Raw genomic sequence first — 22,806 nt, 5'->3', positions numbered from 1 at the left:
CCGAGGCCGTTTCTTGCGAGGGAAAAAGACACGGCGTTGTCCTTCTTATCTTCTGGTCATCAACGTCACACCGTTGCCGTCGATGAGATCGTCAACGGGTTTTCGTCATCAACGCTTCAGCGTAAACTTTTTCTGCTCGACACGAAGATACACGAACAGTTACATGGGAACAGTCCGTACAACAACCAGTTCTGACAAACGGGAGGATCAAAGACGATCGTGAGTAAATAGAGCGAGAAAGAAGGGGGTGGCACGTACCCTTGCGGAACGCGCGTGTATAGTATCATCCGCGCGACGGACGATTGAAGTACGGGAGAACCGTCGTGTGTATTCCGAGAGTTCCTCCGTATATCGGTGCATACGTGCGTGTACGAGGACTACTGAGAGAGGTGGGGGCAGATAGACTCTATACTTCGCGGACATCCGGCGGGGAAACCGCATGTATTCGTACGAAGCTCTCTGAGAGAGCGAGGGAAAAAAGAGGAAGGATCTGCTGGCGCCGAGGGAAACACACGGGTGCTCTCTCGAGTGCTCGACGAAGAGACTTCAGAGAGGAGAAAGGAGGTTCTTTGCGTTCCGATTGCTCGCGTATCTTACACGTTCTCCTTTTTGTCCAGCTTAGACCGAGCCAGATATATATCATTGCTTTTCATAGACGCGGTATAGAATATTAGAGAATTCTGTTATTTATCGTAATCCTCGTATCGTTGATCCTCGTGTGTGCGTGCCCGCACGCAACGGTTGAAATTTTCGGTACAAATAATAAGGGTGGTGGAAAAGAGGTGGAAGGACGTGACGGCGAGAGAGAGAGAGGTAGAGTGAGGGATCAAGGGGGAAAGAGAGAAGTGAGAAACACGCCGAGCAGTGCTGCTCTCTATTGGCGACGTCGAGTCGCGCTCCCCACCCGGGACAGTCGAACGAGGTCCGAAGGCGAGTTCTCGGCGTGTAACTACGGTGATTTTCCCTTACGAGAGTGTACGCACGAGACCTCGTAGCTCTGCAGCACATCACGCGTTCCGCGTAAACATCTCTCGACTTAACGATATATATCGGTGGTCTAGTATTAAACTAGAAACGTCAATCCTGGGAAATACAGTGAAGAAATATCTTTCGGAGGAAATCGGAAAACAGCTAGAAGGAGAAAGAGACAGACGGAGAGAGAGAGACACTGGTAGTGAAGTCCGCTTTACACGCGTGCTATCGTCGATAATTCTCTCTCTCGGAACGCGATCAACTCTGTGTGTGCGCCGATCGTGAACGCGTCCCACGCGTGTGTCGCGTATCACCGCCGCCGGTGAAACCAAGAGAATTCGAACGAGTCAGAGGGTAAAATAGGATTTCTCGCGTGGTCGGTCCTCTCCCGTGGCACGCGCGGAGAGGGGTGCACGAAGAAGTGAGAGAGGGAGAAGGAAAGAAAGCGAGATATCGCTCGACGAGGATAGAAAAGGAAGAAGAGGGAGAAGGAGGGACAGAGAGTGTTGAGGGGAGCGACGAAGACGTGTATAGTGCACAGAGGCGTCGGTGCTGCGCCCCAACGGCCGTTCGTCGAAACTCAGTTATCACAATGGCTTCCGTGAAAGACACAGCAACTTTCTTCGCGGAGGGCACAGCGAGTCAGTTCGAACACGTCTTGAAGCTTTATCCGCAGGCCCTCAGACTCAAGGCCGATCGGAAGACGAAAAAGCCCGAGGAGCTGATCAAGTTGGACAACTGGTAAGTTCGATATAACGTCTGATATTTCGTCGACATATTACGCCCGATACACACGGGCCCTCCTTTTCAACGAGGGGCTTCCACCACGGGCACACACGGGACAATGAACCCGTGGCGCGCCAGTTGCCACCACATACCGCATGTTGTGTGTGTTACCCGTATGGCCCCCTCGTCGGACCTAGCTGCAATTTCAGATAGTATATTTACTCTCTCCTATTCCCATGATCGACGACGATCGCCGGAGCGGCGGCTTCGAAACACGGTGGCCGCTAGATCGCCTTTTAACTAGTCGTAGAAAGGATACATACTCGTGTTGTCACGTGGTGATTCTATTAACTCACTTTTTTCCTCTTTACTTCCTTTTTCTTTGACAATAATACAGTATGATATTTTGATTAGTTTTAGTAGTAGTAATTGGATATTTAATATGGATTTTCGCTACGATAATATTGACCTAGGAATTTTCGTGGGAATTTTGTGCCACCTCATCGAGGAAGTTTCGACGTTGCCATTATGATCTCATGCTCTGCTATTGTATTTGGTGTTGTTTCGTGTGACAGCGTGTTTAAAAATTTTAAAAAGAATGTTACGATGCACGAAAAAATACGATACAATTTCTTCTAAATATTTTTCTGTATTTCCATGAATGTTAAATGGATTTTCGAGCAAGCGTCGCGCTGGCAACGATGCCAGTGAAAGAGGCGACTCGCCGGCGTCGCTTTCACGGCGTCACACAACTACCTTGACTCGTTCGGACACGATTAACGAACCTTTCTCCACTCTTGTTTTCGCAATTCTTTTTTTCAATGGTTGGTTCATCTAGCCTATATCCTCATTTCTTTTCCAAATCAAATGATTAACTCTTTGAAATTTTACGATACGCAACTTTGCAGTTAACCCTATAGACTGTTTTCTTTAGCACCAATGATACACTCTTGCACCTTTTATATTCAGTACGATTTTCGCATGTTTACATTATGTGAAATATCCTAAGATGTTCATTTAAATATTTTCAAATATCTAATTCAGGATCATAATATTAGACATTCAAACAAAAAATTTTAGAAATTCTATACTTGCAACTTTCGCAAAATCGTATTTAATCAGCCAGGTTTTTTAGCAAATTTTAGATGGTGGCATTCTTTACAAATGTATTTTCGATAATATTCATAAATTGACTTACTGCTATGTATAAAATGCGTACGTTTATTTTCTCTACGTGAATAGAATTCGTATGTTCTTTATCAATAATTTGTTGCCTTTCAGATTTTTGAATATTTAAAATCTATTGTATAATATCTATTGATATTCCAAAAGTTGTACAAGACAATTGATTACCCTTTTTTGAAACTAGAAGCGCTATCACTAAACATTTTCAGAATTTTCTTCTATTTATTCATCCTTTGCCAAATTTTAAATTATATATAATATTCGAATCAAATGACATTGCTAAATCCGAAACCAATGTATATTCTCCCTGCGGAAATCGTTTTCTCGCATCTTTTGTCATGTCAAATAAGCTTTTTGTTCCACAAACTGAAGTCTTTTGTGTATCCTGCTCTGACCTATACTTCTTTCTGTTTAAAATTCAACTTATATTTTCTTACCATGCTTTCGTAAGTTATATAGGTTAGTGTAATATTTTTCGCATAAAGGCAATTTTACAAACGCTTATAAAAGGAATCACTATTTATTTATGTATTTACATAGAAAATTTTAATATGTGCTATTGCGTGATCATGATTGCGAATTCAACTAGGTTAACTCGTAAACTGGTATCATTGAGTCATTCGAGACTATAACAATTTAAGGTTAGATTACTTAATTTTTTGACTTTTTAACTTAATCTAATTCTATTATATCGATCTTTATCATGTAAAGTACAAAATAAGATAAAATACCCGAAATTTTAGTAATGTAACATAAATTATCATAGTTTTCCATGAATCAACACAGCTATTTGAGGTTAAAATATGTGTGTATTTCTAGGTCCGTAATTAAAAACTAAACAGTGTCCATTGTTGACAGCCGTCAATTGGTTTTATGTCATAATGTTCTTTTTATGTTAAACAGTGTCGATAATATTTTTGATAATAATTAATTGGCAATTGTTTATTAGTGTAGATTCTTATCATTAGATATGCTTGCTGGATAAAGTGTAAATTTTAAATGAAAGAATAGTCCTCCAGTATCAAATATAACAGAGATCTGTAAATTGCGAAGTAAGGTTATGTCAATATTGTCCAACTTTGTTTTATTTTATTCATTCACGGTTTAATTTCACGCACGGAGATCTAAAGGTTTGTTACACGTGACAAACGTACTTTAATTCGTTATTACGTTCAACGAAACTCGTGTAATTTGATAAAATATTTCTAGGTTAGAGTTGCGGGATTCCATAGAAAATCAATGCAAGACTATTTTTCTTTCTTCAGAAATACTGCATGATGTAGGAAATTTATATTTGTCGAGAATTTGGATACGAATTTATTCGTCTACAAATTGATATATTACTTATCGCGTATGGAAATATGTAAGTTCTGTAATTACCAAGTAAACAGTAAAGTTAACGTCTATTAACTTCTACTATATTGAAAAGAATTTCGATGAACATTGTGTTTAAGGTTAACAAGAGCAGTAATTTATGGTCACGTGATATGATGCAGAAAAACACGTTATCGAAGGACATAAATAATGTAACATGTAATATTTTGTCAAGTTACAAATGTAAATAGTTAATTGTCAAAAGATAGGATATGTAATAAATATTTCTAAAATTGAAGAAAGAGGTTTATCGTAATGCTTCATAACTACTTCAATTTCTTCATATTCCGTAAAATTCTGGGATCTGGATGGAAAGAGCAAATCCTTGGAATTCGTTTTATAATCACATTGTTGGCAAGCAAAATTTAATAATGGGAATAGACCAGAAAAAGTAGCAAATGAAACGTTAACACAATGTTTGCTCTTAATGAGATAATACACACATATATATTTCTCTATTAACACATTGCTGGTTAATGGTGGTCATCCGTAACTATTATTAGAGAATGATTTTTGAAGTTGGTCGAAACATTTGCATTAAATAAACAGTTATTAAAAAGTTAAAATTGTTCGAATGCTTTTTGACTTATTTAGTATTTCACATTGTTAGTATTCAAATTATTGACAATTTTACGAGCGTAACTGTTTATTTAGTTTGAATATCTCAATTAACGTTTAGTATGGGTTATTCAACATTTAACTCAGAAACATTTGTCATATATGGTACACGATATAACTTATAATTATTATAACGAAGATTAATTGCTTGAAAATTGTGAACCTTATTATTAAGTACTAATATTTCTACTAATTAAATACCAATTACGTATCGTGCTGAAAAATGATATTACTACGTCGCTATTGATGACACACAAACTTCACGTAGCATTCAACGTGTACATATATCAAAGTTGAATGATTTTCATAAAATTAAAAATTGTATCATTTTTCATTCAAGAGCTCCGTTCGTATACCGAATATTTTACCTCCGAAGAAAATTACCGACTCGGCTTACAAAGCGTCAGCAGCAGCCCCTTAAGAATCAATCCTCTCTCGTTACACAAATTACCAAAGACAAGGCGTTGGATAAAGCTCGTTTATCAAGACCGACGCGCGGAATTTGGAGCGTGGAGACGATAAAAACGAGGATTTATCAAGGGGAATCCGATTTGTCTGGTTCTACTGCGAAATTATAGAACGCAGCTCGATGTAAACTCGACTGAAATTCGGAGCGAAATGCTCGGAACCGGGACAGTTGCCGTTGACGAGGCGTCCGCGAGCGACAACGAGGTTTCCACGGCGCGTGCTTCAATTCCACTGGCGTCACGTCTGGCTTAATTAATTAAAGGCAGGTTCGAGACTCGTTAAATTCCACGTTACGACTTTTTAGTCTTTCCTACGACGACCGGGAATCGGGCAATAATAATGGAATCTTTACCATCCACGATCGTCCCGCGTTCCGCCGTTTAATTATTCATTCTCTGTTCGATAGTGCCCTCTCTTTCCACCCTTCCCCACCAATTTCCCTTTGTTTTTGTTAATTCCGCATAGATCAAACTAGCGTCAATCTTTCTTCGTTTCTCTGCACATCCCCTTTGGCCAATCGTTCGCTCTTTTTCCTCTTCATTTTTTCTTCTTTTTTTTAACAATCTATACACACCTTGGAAAACTTATCCGTGCCAGTTAAACGAGCGATTACGAGAAATTGAATTGTTGGCTTTGGGAAAACGCGTCTTCTTTGTGCCTGAAAGGGGATGAAAAGTCCAAGAACGGTATTTCTCGGTACTTCGCTATTTATCATAGCTAAATAAATCTGTGATTTTCTCTTTGTAATGTTTTCATAAAGAAATATTTTTAATAGGGCGAAAGAAACTTAAGGGGACGTTAACACTCTATAAACAAATTGGATCGTTGACGATCCAAGAAATTTTATCCTTGGATCTTTTGTTCCGGGTTTTCACATTTATTTACTGTAGCACAGATATTTATAAGCATCCCAGAATTTTATCAGACTTCTGGAGAGTCTGGAGTAATAAGAAAATTAGGTTTGCACGCAGTTTGTCTATGAACTATGGAAAATTATGTTTGTCGGCGAAGAGTATATATGAACAAAGTGGTCTTCAGTATCTCTAAACATGTTATAGATTTTAGCCACTTCTTTTTATTTAGCAAAAACCTATAGAAATCTTTCAAAACAACCACCGTATAATTAATAAGCGTTGAGAATTTCTCCTGATAAAATTTCCTATAAAAATAATTTCATCTAGAAGAAACGTCCCACTTGGGGATTGCGATTCTTAAATTTACAAGTCGAGTTCTGTGCCTTTACTTTACTTCACGCTAAGGAAACGAATGATTACGATAAATTTAATTGTTGACTTCAGAGAAATACATCTGATCGTATCTAGAAGAGCTGAAACAAGGAATCCATTGAGCATACATATTCCAACGGAAGTCATTGGATGGATACAGTGGTAGACGAATTTACTGAACCATTTATTGTTACTATTATTTAATACATGTAAGAGAATAATTTTCTATGTGGTTTTTCTTATTGATAGTTAACTGGAAATTTGCAACTTCGCAATCGATGTGGAAGTGAGGAGGCTTTGCTTGCAGTCTTCTTCTAGCTGAAAAGCGGAGGGGAATGGTACCGTTGTTTTCATTGCTGGCAAAGCTTGTTTACGTCAAGGCTACTTTTCTACGGCGTCCACCGATGCCTTGTCATCGTTACGCGATGTATCTGACTTCCTCGAATCATGTTCAGTGAGCGAAGCATGGTAAACGAATTGTGCGTCAGTTGGAATTGCTCTGGGAGATGAGATATTTTGGAAGAAGTGCAACTTATGGTGGTTCGTTAATTGGCTTATTAATTGGCTTATTAATTGGCTTACTTCAGGGTTACTTATAGTGGTTCACGAAAGTATGTAAACACTCACCATAGTGAACTTGAATACTGAACATAGAGACTCGTTCGATATTCTTGAAATACTAAATTTGGAAGAATTTGGAGTTATTATTACGTAGTTGATATATTATATCTAAAACTTGCTGTATATCTAGCGACCGAATTTTCAAGTTTCTTAAATACTTCTTCTTTATTGAATTACTCTACATATTTGTTGACACATGGCCAACATTTGGAGCACTTTTACTCATTCAATACCTCCAACTAGTCTAATATATTAAAGTCCTAGTCAATGTGAAGTCATAGTTTCAATTTAGTATTTCATTATTCTAAATTACTTGATATATCTAAAATGTAGATCGTCGTTAATAATCGAATACTCCTAAGTTCTAACTTTCTTTAAATATCTCACTGTTGTGAATATCCTACAATACGCTTAGTGTACCCGAAATTAGAGCCTTAATAATCAAATACATATTTTCAATATGCAATGTTCAGTACTCTTTGTATCCAATTGCTTCATCTTTATTCAAACTCGCTTCATATTGTTTATTATACTTTTAGACTCAATAATGCCGCATGTAAACCTAACACCGGGTCCACAAGTTTTTCAAACGTTCCCTCCTATGTGTCCTAGCGATTATTTCTCTTTTCATCGTTTGTTTTTCTAACGCTGTAAGGAACAGTTGCGTAACACCACGTGTGCTTCATGGCAAAGAGCCCCAACGATGCAGGTCACAGACGGTTGTATTTTCAAAGTCGGCTTTCTCTTCATTGATACTCTTTTCTTTTGTATCAGCCGAGAGTCGCATAGAAGTACACCGCCAAGTAGCTTCTTAAGAAGATAAACTTACAAGGATTGCGGACACGGCTCGCCAGTGTCACTCGCCAACTGAATACCAACTCGAGGTGCTTGAATTTTCCTAGCTCTTTTACATTCGGTTAAAGATCACCGCGAACAGTTTTTAAAGTTATTCTATGCGCCGCTGGATGATCAGGTGGATGAAGTGAAAGTTTAGGGAAATACGTTTTCCTTGAGCTGTACGACAGTAATAGTTCGGTTTAGATTATTTTTAGGTAATACGACGATATTACGAGTATTACTATAATAATAATCTGATTTACGTTAGTCTATGTTTTTCGCTATTACAGGTGACTATTCTCGTTAAACGCCAAAATTATCCTATACTAAAAGAGATAATTGCATGTATCGTTCTAATTTATACCTACTATCGTTGAGTCATAGGTGATTGCAACTGTTCGAATTAAGTTATTATTGAATTGGATCCTAACCTAATTAGGTTTAACCCTTTCGGCACTAAAGGTGACTATTGTCATGAAACGCGAAATGTAACTATATATCTTTTTCATTTACAGATAGCATCGTTGCTTCGTAAGTGACTATTACACTTTGAATAAGGTTATGTTATATTTAATCCTTTCTACTTGCTATTAAAGGTGACTATGTATAGTTAGAGAATAGCGAGCTCGTGGTAAACTAAAGATAACTACAACTATTCAACGAGTGTTCACTATATATTAAAGATGACTATAATCGACTAACATTGAACGCTCGTTATAACCACGTACGAATATAGTTACACGAAGTTGAACTCTTTCCATAGTAAAATATAACAGAATGATTATGAACGAAGACACTTATACGACATCTTGAAAGATAAGTTAGCAACTCTGGTTGAACACAGCATAGTATGCTATTTTCTCATTTGCTTTCTTTTGCTCAATTTGCATTGTTGCGCAATATGTTTACACCAACATAAAATATAGTCTCATGAATCAGTTGTCTCGTGAATGTAGCGAAAGGATTAAAGTGTTTCATTTCAATAAAGTATTTCAGTATTTTTGTACGATATATTTTACGTGGTAAAAATGATTAATGACCTTCGTTGTGTAAAATAAAGAATACAGGGTAAAGTAAAATCTAAATCGAACTGCGATAGTCATCTATAAATCAAAGAGTTAAAGGGAGATACTGTAGCTTTGAATCCCATAGGATCACTGACAAATGATGTGAGTGCCAAAACGAAGATCTTATGTGTAAACAAATGCCATGTGCTTGTTCATTTTGGCACTCCGGTTAGCTCTATTTTGAAATTGTTCTGAAAGCTAAAACAACTTACTCTAGCACTTACAGTGTTTACTGCTATATACCTATAAAATTTTATGGACGTAGTTGTTCCACTTATGCTTATGTATTTAATTAGATAATCCAATGCGAACAGATGATTATTATCGATATACGACTGTGTACAATATATGTCTTGCACTGGATATGCGATAGAAGAAAGAATCTTTGGAGTGAGTTTTGTAGAATAAAAATAACAAGCCTCTTTGTCTCTTCGGTGGTCCTGGGAAAAATTGTTTTATGTCAAATGATTAATTCTTTTGTCCCGTTTAATTTAAAGAATAAGTCACAGAAGAAGAAGTTAATTTTAAAAGCAGTTCAGTCAATTTAAAATGTTAACCAACTTACCAACATCCTGTGTTATTTCATAAAAAAGAAATTTATCGAACAATTAATTTACCTTAAAAACCTATGGCAATTTAGAGGAAAAGTAACCTTTAGTTTTTTACTTAACTGATCTAGTGTCGAAGTTACTAAAGGAAGAGACTCAGGGAAATATCTCGCTAATCGGGATAGAAAAAATTCTATTCACGGAGATTAAATTACGCATTGTAGTTAGAAAAGCAGGTAAAATAATCACCATAAGTATATCGACTCTTGCACCTCTGGTAATTAGAATTCTTTCTTGAAGAAGGGACAGGTGAAAAGCAACGTTCGCGAGGTTGAGAGACCGCAACTTTTTGCTACGGTCAAATTACGCTTTTCCGGTTTGCAGTTTGAAGAAACCCGAGGGCAACAGGATACTCAGGTGAAGAAGCAGGGAGAACCTTTCACGACGTGGCGAGGGAAACACGCGCAGAATGATCATCGCGATCTATTCGCCTACATTTTCCTATATCATCGGGTTTTCCGTTAGATGATACACAAGTTCGCTTCGTAGAAATATTTTCGCTGATTCACTCGTTCGTCAAAGCGATGAAAACATTGGGGTCAAACGGTTAGCGATCGAACGTCGAGCTGTAGTCGATGTGGTCATCGCTGCTCGATTCCTTTTGTGCTTGTAATTCTAATAAATATCTGTTTCGTCGTCTTCGCGGAGTTTCCACGGTTCCGTCGATTTCGTCAATCGTGAACTATGGGAATGGGCGAGTTTCGACAGTTTGGTGGCCGATTTTTGTTCTGAAGTTACGGTTACAGTGGTTCTCAACCTTGTTTTCTCCTAAGATTCCTTACTTTATCGTGGTTTTTATTTCATCGTGTTTACGGAAATAATTTTAATCTTGTTGGAATTTTAGCTGGCAGAAAATTGATGTATAAAACTTTGACAATGATAGGCGTGTCTGTTATTCATTCGGAAGATTCTTTGTAAAATTAAGATGCTGCAGGTGCTCAGACCGGTTCTCGTGACATTTCTCGTTTTATCGTGGTTTTTGGAAATATTATTTTATTGAACTCTTAGTTGGCAGATTAAAATGTACGTTTATGATATAATTCTAATTGCGAATATTTTTAATTGAGTCAATTGTATCCGTGTATCTACTTGGAAGGATCATTTTTCTTCCTATTTGGTGACTTTCTACAGCACCGCTGAAGGTTTCGCGTTACTCTTCTAGCGATAGTTGGGATAATAAGCGAATGATAAACGGTAATACAAGGATATACAAAAGAAGTTAGGTGATTTTCGGTAACGTTGCATTTGAGTTCAGCGCCTAATGGGCTAATGATAGAAGAATTCCGAAGAAGGAGCAAAAAGAGAAGAGTAAGGATACATCTGATCGCGTTAAAGTTGCTTTTTAAGATCTCGTTGTGATTCATGAGTCTCCTGTCCGATTCATAGGTTTCTTTGCACGGATATTGGTTGGAATATCTAGCGAATGACTAAGATATCTTCGCATCTTAAACGTCTTACCTCTTCAGCCGTACAGTTACTAGAGTCTTCGAGAAATTCAATTTGCCAAAAATACTCAGTTACAAAAGTCCAGTGGATTCCAAAATGCGAAGTATCAAAGATATTTAGAATTCACTTCTTCCACTACTAGATACTTTGCACAAACACCTTGAGCAATCAAAACAAACATCCGGAGCACAAGAAACGGCCACGATTTTAGAAGTATCATAAATACTTGAACCTCTTGAAACTTTGCAAATTTATATAAACCTTCATCTTTGAAAGTTGTCATTCAAAAAATATATCAACTGACTCTTTGCAATTCTCATTTACAAATTACAATATCAGGGACCATCTAGAGTAGCTATTTAAAAATTCACTTGATCCAGTAACAGATACTTTGCGCTTGAGCCATCCGCGTAAATGAGAGGCAACGAAAATCTCCGCAGTTCTAAAAGTATTATAGGTAAACATAGCATCGTAATTTTACGTAAAATTGTATTGGGAACGATTTGGCGCTAATAATATATTAATGGACACGTTTATAGCGATGAGAAACGGTCGTGAAAACGATTGGTGCCGCGACTATTGGGCAACGTGGTGTTTCAAAACGCGGTGAAAATGGCCCGCCGTGAAAGAGGAACAGTCCCGTGGATGCGCGTGCTTTCCAGGCTTGTTCCACCTTGGAATTCGCGAAATATTCCCGCGGATTACGGGTAGGTGTGCGCGCGAGGGGGAGCGGAAATAAAAGAGGCGAAGGATCGTCGTAAAAGCGAGCTGGAAAAATAAGGCTTGTAGAGTTCTCGCGAGGCACAATCCTCCTCCTCGGCGTTTTAAAGCACGGCGATTGTGTCAAGGTTGTTTTAGCGTTGCGTGGCGTTCTGTGGCGTGGCGCGCGAGAGCCTCTCAAAATGGTTGCGCGGCCGACGTCCTGAAAAGGTTTCCAGCTATGTCTCAAAAGAACCGTCTACACCAAAGAAATGCTCCGTTACGACACTTTACTCGATTGTTTTCTTTCTTCGACTTTCTAGACCTGGACGATCGACAATGAATAACCATGCGAATAATCGCAATCACACGCATGGTAATTGCAATTTCTTGCTACTTTGATATTTAGATCGTTTGATCTTGTTTATTGGTATTTTTTTTTTTTTTTTGTTTATGGTTTCTCATTGATAGATCGAAGATTTTTCTGTGCATTTATGGGAAATTTGGAGATTCACGTATGTGCAGAGTACATATCTTGGTGCAAGCAGTGGCAATGTCAGTATTTATACGTTGAGATATTAGCGCTTAAAGGTACCTTAAAAAATTCGTGTTCAAATAGTTTGTCACACGGTAGTTTCTGCTGTTTCAAGTTTTTTTTCTGGTAGAAAAAAGCAGAGTCGAAGCTTATACTATTTGTGTTTTTTATGTCGACTTCGAACCTTTTGCAGAAAGTTTATTGGCATTGACGTGTACAAATATAACTAGCTATTTCTAGATAGAATTTGAAATTGTCTGTGTATATAATTGTTTGGGAACCCAATACCGGGTTTGATTCAATTTTCCAAAAAAGAAACAGATATGGTATTAATTATACTTACCATTTTGAAACTGAAGTTTTTCCATTTTCTTCCTGCTGTTTGTCCGTGGTCTTCTCTATTTTATTAAAAATTTAATCATTATTTCGTAACAATTTTTACGATGGAATTTTACTCCAAAGGTAAACAACTCGCGGAACTTCAAGCATTTTAATACATCTTGAAAAATGAATAAATTCTGAATAGAATATTTTAATGAAGTAAGGTAGAGTTCTCGTCATAATTCTTGCTTTGCGAGACAAATCTTTGCCTTACTTAGATCCTACTTTTTAATTACGCTCATAAGAGTACTACGTGTTTATCAGTTTCACTGTAGAAACAGATCCAAGTTTTTCGACGTCTAATAAATAATATTGCGAAGCATATAATATAAATACACGATATCTATGACTTTTTATGGAAATAATCGAAATATTATAATCGAAAGTATATGCTGTATGAATATGTTTAAAAAAATTAGACTGTATCCATAGGAACCCGTGTAATATACAGTAATAGTTCGTGGTAACTCATATATGTTACGAGTTTGTAAGATTTTGGAATGTACTTGGTTTATCAGCAAATTGGATGAAGCCAATTAACAATTAAACGAATACTCGGCGTGCGTTCCTTTTAACGAAGTATTTTCATCCACGTAAAGACATGTGAAATTTCACTTTGAAATCTCGCGAAGGAACGCCCACGTTTGGTATTAATTCAACGATCGACGAGAATCAAGCGAATGGAACTCATTTTTGGGGCTTCTTTTTTCTTATACTCTTCCGCTGTCGAAGCCAGTGGAAAAGAACCAATCCAATATCTCGTTACTTTTTTCTAAGAAAATCATAGAAACTTTCTATCTTTATCAACTAGTCGATAATAAATATTTATTTATTCAAGAGAAGCAACCCAATGCATAATATAATAAAAATAATAGGAAATTCGATGCAGGAAAAAAGGAAGCGGATAAAATAAATTTAATTTAAAAGATTTAATAAATACCAACTAACAATAAGAATAAATAATATGGCATAATCATATATACATATCAAGGTTTATCCAATTCTTAACAGATTTCTATTATTCCTTTCACAGTCTTTAATATCACTCAAATGCTTGTTGTTTGTAAATTTAATTTAAAGCGACCTAGAAAATACTAACCAACGTTAATAATAAATCATATTATATAATTACACATTTAATTACGTATGCATTAAGGTTTATCCAATTCTCAACAGATTTCAGTTGTTCTTTCTTTTTTATTCATATGATTTTCCACGTTTATTTCAATAAAAATTAAAATTCATCTGCTTTTTACAAGTTCTGGTCGCCGTGGGTTTTGGTGAATTATTGTCAGGATATCGTGCAAGGTTTATTTTGCCCGCAAAAGAACTCATTGTATTCTTATCTCCGCTTTATTGCGAAAAGAAGGAAACAAAAATACCAAAAAAAAAAGAGGGAAGAAAAAGAAAAAAGAGCCGTAGAGCAACGACAGTTGAACTCTCGTTTGAGAAATTACTTTTGGCTGCGAGACAAACTAACCGCTCTACGGTTTCCTCGGTGGTCTTTCCCCTTCTTCCACGATAATACTGTTCATTATCGTCCAAGTTTCACCGCAAACCAAAAATCCTAATCTTCAAACCGTTCCATCGCTCTTATACAGCGCGTAATTGGAAACATTCTGGGATCCTTTCTGCAACGTTCTATGAAAATAACAGCGGTCTTTTAAATTTTACTTTCGGAAAAAAAAGCAAGAATGTTACCTCGATGGAGAATTATTAGTTTTCTTTCTTTTCATTCAGGATTCTAGCTGACAGGGGGGAAAAGAAATTAAAGTTGTGTTATTAAAAACTTGAGAAGAGATGCGTTTCTCTTATCGATCGATAAAGACAGAGTTTAAAAAAAGGATTCGATTCTGAAAGTGTTGGCAATTGGAACACTAAAGTGTTTGATTTTATTCGAAAATTCCGAGCAATGAATCTACCAGACTTCCGAAATAAAAACTTTACCTTCGACCCTGAATTATTAAAAATTTTAATTCGACGATAATAACTCGAATTCCCTATATTCTTATTAGTCACTGGAAAGCAACCTCAGCAGCGCAAATAAGCTAATTATCAAGAATACTACTCGTGCGCAACTATACGGTTACGTACTATGAATCACATACTGTGATTTACATATCGCAAATTTATACTCGCGAATAAGTAAACAACCACGTGCGAGTAAACAAATGAGAAAATCGAGCTAAGTACATCGAACGTGATTGGGAATCAATCGAACGTATCCGTTCTACTATCGGCCACTGCAATCAACGTAATACGTTAATTACCACCTCCACGGTGCTTCACGTGCTCTCTTTCAGACAGTGAACCGCCTAGCAGCCGTAATTCAAGGAAACACGCGTCCAAGTGTCACATTATATGAATGAAATACAAACTATCCGTAACTAAGTTTAGCCGTTCAGCCAAACAGCTGATCTCAGCCGACCTCCGAAAGTACCTACAATAAAACCACGCGAGAGAGTGCTCTCCGTATCTGTCTCTGTCTCTCCCGTTGCATGGCCGTGTTCACGGATGCAGCCTCCGAAGAACAGAGAACTTGTCTCTCGGTGTCGATGACCCGAATAATGGGGACGAAGAAAGAGTTCGCTGGGAAAAAGAGGAAACGTTACCTGAACCGGGACGTTCGCCGCTAAATGAAACCAGATTCTTCAGAAAACGGCATAAAATAATATGAAGAGAAAAAGTACTGCTCGGTATATTAGAATACGAATGGTGATAGGCAATGGCTGGGTCAAATACTGAGACTTTAGCATTAAACATTTGGATTACTCTGTATGTATAATGAGGATAGCCGGAATGAACGTAATTGGTTTTCAAATGTTTGTTACGGTATCTGTCGGATTTATAATTTATTATGAAATATGCATGGAATATAGTGGGTAGCGTTTAAATGGGAAAATTCCTTATATTAAATTAAATTTAATTTAATTTAGTTCGTAACCGTTACTGGAAATAAAAATTTTGTAATTTCGCTTTTATCGAAATTGAGAATGTAAGAAAATAGGCGTAGAGGAAATTAGGGATTAATTTTTCCCTAAATTTTGTTGCATTGTATACGCGTTGAATCGGAGGAGCACGCGTTTTCTGGTGGAAATCGTTCAACTTAAAAGCGATTTCTTGTTACGATGTTGGTATTTAAATGCATTCAAATTTATGTAATTAAACTAACATGTGTTTGTCTGTGTGGTCAGCGAAAATTACGTAAGTATTAAATTAAGAAACGCAAAGAGTGAAGATGGAGGTCGAAGGTGGATGTGATCAGTTGTAAACATTTGGATTCGAAACGTTTGAAGTGTAGAAGTGCTTAAATTCTAATTCGAATTTTCTGCCTGAACATTGAGTAATATATTTATTTTACACGTACGCTGATACTAATATATAGACACTAATATAAGTTAGCAGTACGAATATAGAAAGGGAGAAAAAAGTTTTGAATAATATAATGATGCCTCGATAATTTGTAAAACAAATGAGTCAAAACTTCTATGATCTGTACTTGAGACTCGTAAAAAGAATCACCTAATTTTCATAGTGAGGAATCTTTCTCCTCAAATTAAAAAATGATTTATTTAATATTTCAAAAATATATAAAGTTCGCTAAAGGACATCATTAAGAAATGGAAATCAAAATTATTAAAGTCTGCAAAATTCCATAGTGATCCTAAAAAAAAAAAGAAACAAAAATTATCAGTTGAATTAAAGAGGGATTAAATGGATTAAAAGAGAATGATAGGTTGAAATAAAATTGGAAGGTTTTAGAGAATAGGGAAAATATAGAAATAAAGTAGAAAGATGTTTGATGGAATATCGGAAAATCCGACGTGGAGAACGTGTCCTCGATTTGGCTCGTATTCCATCGCCAATGTCTGCCAGACCACGTGAGCGTCAGTAGGTGGAAAACCGCTTCTTGCGGCTGCATTTTTAATCAGTATTCCACGATTTCTATGTTCCATGATACTGCTGGTTACGTAATCGTTCCCCTGTAACCGTGATCTTGCATACTCTGACGTTCCATTCACGACTGTCTTCGCTTACTGACCATTCGGTGACGATTTCTGTTCGCAGGTATCAGAATGAGCTTCCAAAGAAGATCAAATCACGCGGTAAGGACGCGCATCTCAATCACGAAGAGCTCGTACAAACGATGAAATGGAAACAAATAGTGAGTCGATATTTTTGTTCGATATTATTCTCTGTTATATTTTCGTTTTCTAACTCTCTATAACTCAATTCTTTTGTTCAAAGTTAATAACAGATCTCAGTCTTTCGTTAATCGCTTAGTTCGATTTCTTTGAGGAAAGAAGCGGTAGTGTGGTGCTATAGAGAAAAATCCGTAATATTCAGGAAAATTTGTATTCTTTGTTTTTTCAACTTATCCGCTCTTAGAGAATCATTGCCTTGAAACACACTGTATAAAGCATTAAACAGTCGAATTATTCAAGAACTTTCTACTGCTTTACAGTAATTTAACATTGGGCGTTAACCCTCTTGTTATACCAGCGGGTATATAGCTTTAAAAAGTATATAGAATTTAAGATTTGAAATTTTGTTTAATTATAGCTCTAACAGTCTAAGCAAGCCTAAAGTTAATTGCTCGCGATGAAATATTTAATGTTACGAGATATTCAATCTGCGATAAAACGGATTAGATTTGAACGTAATTGATTTTGTCTGACAATGGACTAAAAGATTCATCATTCAGGTCACGTGGAGTTATACATGGTTGAATGTAATTACAAGAAGAGGAATTAGCTCTTCCAAATGATTAAATTAAAATTGACACTCTGAAATAGTCAAACCTCAATGTAAATATGCTTTTCCAACTGTAAATAAGTTGTTCGATTACGCAACTTAAAGATAGCGGTATACACCAAGTTCATGATTCTTCGCTAAAATGCGAATTAGACTCGTGGGTAGCTTGTAGACTCAATCGAAGTTTTACAAGTTTCAAAGTTCATTTGAACAGTATATATGTCGCGCACGGCACGAAGATTCCAAACTGGTTTTAATCGCGGCACACGTTTCACTTTGATTATAAATTTTAGTATCCCGACGAAAATAATTTACTGAAGATACAAAAAGGAAAATACAAAACATAATACAAAGACATATATACGAAGGATTAAACTTGTTCTTTCGATGTCTCTTCGAAAATTAATCCAACTGTGAACAGCTGAATTCCGATAACAAGATTCAACTTGTACTTCAATACTGTCATTTTAACTTTCTTTCAGGAAATATATTTTTCGTACATACATATCAACTTGTTAATTCTTAATCAACAAATTTTTAATCGGAAACTTCTACAGCCGTGGAATTAAAAACGAATAAAGACAAATAAACCTTCGTTAGATCGATCTTAGTCCTTGTAAATGTACCTACGAATGTAATCTATCTTTAATAGAAACGAAGCGATATGTAGAACAGTAGAAGATTTTCAAATGTCGACACTATCACGCCCAAAAGATTAACAATTCGACTTAAGACATTTCCTGTAATTAGCAAGTTAAAAACTGTTAATTAAAATTCAAGAACTAATTCTATAATTTATCGAACACAATTTGGAAATTTCGACATATGGTGGTACCTACTATCTTGAAAAAGTATTTCTAAAACTCGTGTATCATCACCATGTGCGATAGTAGTATACGTCATAATTTATTTCATACGCGCTGAAAGAGTCGACGAAACAGGAAACGAATACGAGAAGTAACGTTCACGTGGCTTTCGAGTCATTAGTCTAGCAAATCGTGATGTTTCCTTTAAACGTTGGATCTTTTTTTTTTATTATTTGCAGCGTGGGAAGTTCTATCCTCAATTGTCCTATTTAGTAAAAGTGAACACACCTCGTGCTGTGATGGCTGAAACGAAGAAGGCGTTCAAAAAGCTTCCAAACCTTGAACAGGCGATTACTGCCCTCTCGAATTTGAAAGGAGTAGGCACCACGATGGCGTCAGCCCTATTGGCAGCAGCATCACCGGAGAATGCACCCTTTATGGCGGACGAATGTCTGATGGCAATACCGGAAATCGAGGGCATCGATTATACTACTAAGGAGTACCTCAACTTTGTTCAGCACATTCAAAATACCGTCGAGAGGCTGAACAAACAAAGTAAGTGTCTCTGTTAATATACTCGTTTATCGTCGATTAATTATCGAACGCAGTGTCCTTAGTTAAATTTAAAAAAGGGAAAAAGAGAAGAGCGATACATGGAGCAAATATCGAATCGTTCAACAAGTTTTCTCGCGATCTTTCGTATCGGAATTAACAGAAATATCAGTGTAATCGAAACGTCCAATTCATAATTCTTCACACGAACTTTATGCATTCACAATATCTCGAGATTTAAATGATTCTTGATAAAGGCTTATTTTTTCATGTATCCCTCATTTTGATTTTTTTGAAAGAAGCTTTATATCTTGGTCGTCGATAGTTCTAGCGCCAGGACAATTTGGAAACAAGTTTCACAAATATTTGTAAAACCATTTTATCACCTCAGTATGTACCTATATGTACATATTGATTATTCATTTCTAAACACATTTCCTTTTCTTCTAAGAACTTCCTGTTTGTCATGATGAAATTACTATATTGGAAGTAAAATAAGCAATCTTTTATCCAGCCCTTCTACTATTAAAATGTATATATTGGTTTATGTGTGTAATTGAGATTAGTTAAGTTATTTGATTTCAATTAAATCGAGATGATTAGCAACAGGATCCTGTTGCGGATTAAAAATACTCTTTAGAATTTCTAATTTTCTGTTCGTTATCACGTCGACTGGCAGTTGCTTTAATCTGATATACATAATTCGAAGCTACTTTATCTATGATTTGTACGAACAAAAATGAATAATTTATTTTGTATGAACAGAGACTTGTACTAATCACATGGAACTTCGTTTATCTGAACTCCTTATTGAACCGATTAAGTCCACTTATCTTAACACGAATTCCTATTATTTAGACAATAAAGCACAAGTAACGAGGAATCGATGAAGTATTATACGAATTGTTTGACCCCCAATGGATTCAGATAGATATACTTCTCCACTCGAAACGACTTGAATTCGCATAATTCGACTAATCTGAATTTACTTGATCCCCTATCACTATTATATCAAGATCTCACTATCACTCTTGTTTCCCAATTAAATCAAATTGTATAACATCACTGTATCGATTAAATATATAACTCGAAACGAAACATTAAGATAGTATTTCGACGATCAGACTGCGGATATTTATGAAAATTTATATTTTTATGAACAGAATCTAAGAGACAGAACCCAAATCGGTATTGATTTCACCTTTTGTATATTATAACAAGTACAGCAGTATCTCGTTTGTTTGAACGAAACTTTCGTTAATATCCGATTAAATAAACTCCTGTCTATTCAATCCGTTTATCTGAATGTCAACTCTTAGTATATGAAGGAAAAATCATAGGTGGTGAAGAAAATAAATAGATACTAATTACATAAACTATCTGTCTTCCAACAAGTTTGTATAAACGGATTTCTATTGTACCTTATTTTGGATATTTTGTATGTTTTCGTATATTATCATGGCTACAAAAAGTATTAGTATAGTAATTTATCTTTAATAGTGTTTGTAGACTACTTAATTAGGCTTAAACATACTAAATTTTATTTGATAATACCTTCAATAATATACCCTATAGTATAATTTATTATTAAGCATTATTACCTTCATACAACTACAGAGATTCGATCCTAGGAAAATGGAATGCAGAATTTGATAAAAAGAAATACTTCATTGGAAAATATGATCATGCGCCAGTACTTTTCCTAGTCACTGCATGTACGTTTCTTCATTGAAAATTCCCATAAATGCATAAAGGTCCGCAGTCTCGACGATCCTTATCGCCTAACGATTAAATATTTAACAGACGTTTGGTTCTTTTTTTTTCATTGCAGCGTCGAACGGCAAAACCTGGAGTCCCCACAGGGTGGAACTCGCCCTGTGGACCCACTACGTGGCGTCCGAGTTGAAGCCAGAGCTGCTGGACGGCATTCCAGGCTCCACAGAGAACGGGAACTCTCATCCGCCCAGCAACGGCGAGGCGACAGAACCATCGGACGACAGCAATCAGGAAGTGGCAGTGAACGGTAAGGAACTAGGCAGTATTGATCCGGCGGCCATCGACGAGAACAGCATGACCACGTCCTTCACCGAAGACTCGATGGATAAACCCGCTACGCCGATTACAGCGGCCGTTGCCAGCGAAGACACGAACGATTCACTCGCCACAAACGACAACGACGACAGCAACAACACGCCTCGACCGACAGACAGCGAGGACACCGAAGACTCGCAGGACGTACAGGAGCCGCCCACCAAGAAGAGTAAGAAGTGACCCACCGCCAGCCAGGGAGCCACGAATACGAGCAACAACGTCAGCACCCTCGTGTCGGCCGCTAATCTAACGCTGATCGCAGCGAGGCGCTTCTAAAAACCGTCAGGGTCACCGATCAGGGTCGCGGATAGTAGACCTGTAGCCTACCATCGCACCATCACGATCGTTTTGATGATTCTCCTTCGCTCTCTCTCTCTCTCTCTCTCTCTCTCTCTCTCTCTCTCTCTCTCTCTCTCTCTCTCTCTCTCTCTCTCTCTCTCTCTCTCTCTCTCTCTCTCTCTCTCTCTCTCTCTCTCTCTCTCTCTCTCTCTCTCTCTCTCTCTCTCTCTCTCTCTCTCTCTCTCTCTCTCTCTCTCTCTCTCTCTCTCTCTCTCTCTCTCTCTCTCTCTCTCTCTCTCTCTCTCTCTCTCTCTCTCTCTCTCTCTCTCTCTCTCTCTCTCTCTCTCTCTCTCTCTCTCTCTCTCTCTCTCTCTCTCTCTCTCTCTCTCATTCCTCTCTTCCTCTTTAACTCTCCAACTATGTACCTTGCCCATTTCTTTTTTTTTATTTTTCTTTGCCTTCTTTCTTCCGTTCCTTTCTCCTCGCCGTGAATTATTTATCCTAGATTCATTAAATTCGTAAGGTTCCCCTTTTTATCTCCTCGTTCCTTCTCTTCACTACATCCAGTATCTTTGGTCTTGTTTCGCCTTCTTTTTGCTATTGTTTGTAGAAATATATCACGAGACCTCGTTGTAAAATAGTGTTACTGCATATATGATGAAAGTGGAAGTTGTGTATAAGCATCTTGCTGGTCTTTAGATATCCATCGCGCTAGATCGGAGGCAGAAAGAAGAGGTAAAAAGCTCGATATTTCGAAGATTTCCTTCTTCATTCTCATCGTTTTTCTTTATATTTTAGTGACTTCCTCTCTGTTCTTCTTCGCGTCCGTTTTATCATATCGACCGATTCTGAACAGGTTCTTTGGGATGATCGTACGATTAGCGTTATTCGCGACATTTCACGTAACTTTTATACCATGTGATAATAGTGATAGCTACTTTCTTTCGACTCTACGCGAAGGAAACCTCGAGATGACAGAGCTTTCTTCCTTCTTCTGCTGCGCGTCGTAGTTTTTAGGGACTCTGAATATTTCTCTTTTTTCTTTCTTTTTTCATGGAGATCGAAACGAAGTAATTCCACGCGGTTACTGCCTTTTGAACAAACACACGCTTCCCCTCCCCCCGTTTCCGCTTGTTGCGCGATAGCAAAACGACGTAGCGTTTAATTCAAGAGCCAAGACATCATTCCTTTTTACCATGATTTGTACCGGCGTTTTTGAAGGCCACCGAATTACAAAGGGCGATATGAAACGGCGTTGACGCATGTTTTTATCTTCTCCTTTGTTCTTTTTGTCAAAAAAAATGAGAAAATGTAAAAAAAAAAAGGGAAAAATCGAAAAAATACCGTGAATGAGGTGTGCATAGCGAATGGGAAAAGCGAAGGGAAAGAGAGAGTGGGAGAGAAAGGATGAGCGAGAACGTATAAAACCGGGTGTGAGAGAGATATCGAGTAACTGATTCCGTGACCAGCAAAAAAGAAAGAAACAAAATAATAATAATAATAATAATGATAAATGAGAAAAACGGCGGTACTACACACACCGATCACAATGATAATATT

General features: G+C 37.1%; 1 protein-coding gene across 1 annotated transcript; it reads left to right on the top strand.

Moving 5' to 3' along the window:
- The first annotated feature begins 1,335 nt into the window (after nucleotides 1–1,335).
- On the top strand, nucleotides 1,336–21,416 carry LOC100742446. The gene is made up of 4 exons (XM_012390992.3): nucleotides 1,336–1,713; nucleotides 16,832–16,928; nucleotides 18,564–18,879; nucleotides 20,708–21,416. The coding sequence occupies exons 1-4, from the start codon at nucleotides 1,565–1,567 to the stop codon at nucleotides 21,145–21,147; spliced, it is 1,002 nt and encodes a 333-aa protein (XP_012246415.1). The 5' UTR covers nucleotides 1,336–1,564; the 3' UTR covers nucleotides 21,148–21,416.
- The last annotated feature ends 1,390 nt before the right edge of the window (nucleotides 21,417–22,806 follow it).

Source organism: Bombus impatiens, unplaced genomic scaffold (genome assembly GCF_000188095.3).
Source record: "Bombus impatiens unplaced genomic scaffold, BIMP_2.2 scf_0914, whole genome shotgun sequence".
NCBI lineage: Eukaryota > Metazoa > Arthropoda > Insecta > Hymenoptera > Apidae > Bombus > Bombus impatiens.
Note: the sequence above shows the minus strand (reverse complement) of the source record. Positions and strands in the feature narration are given on the sequence as shown.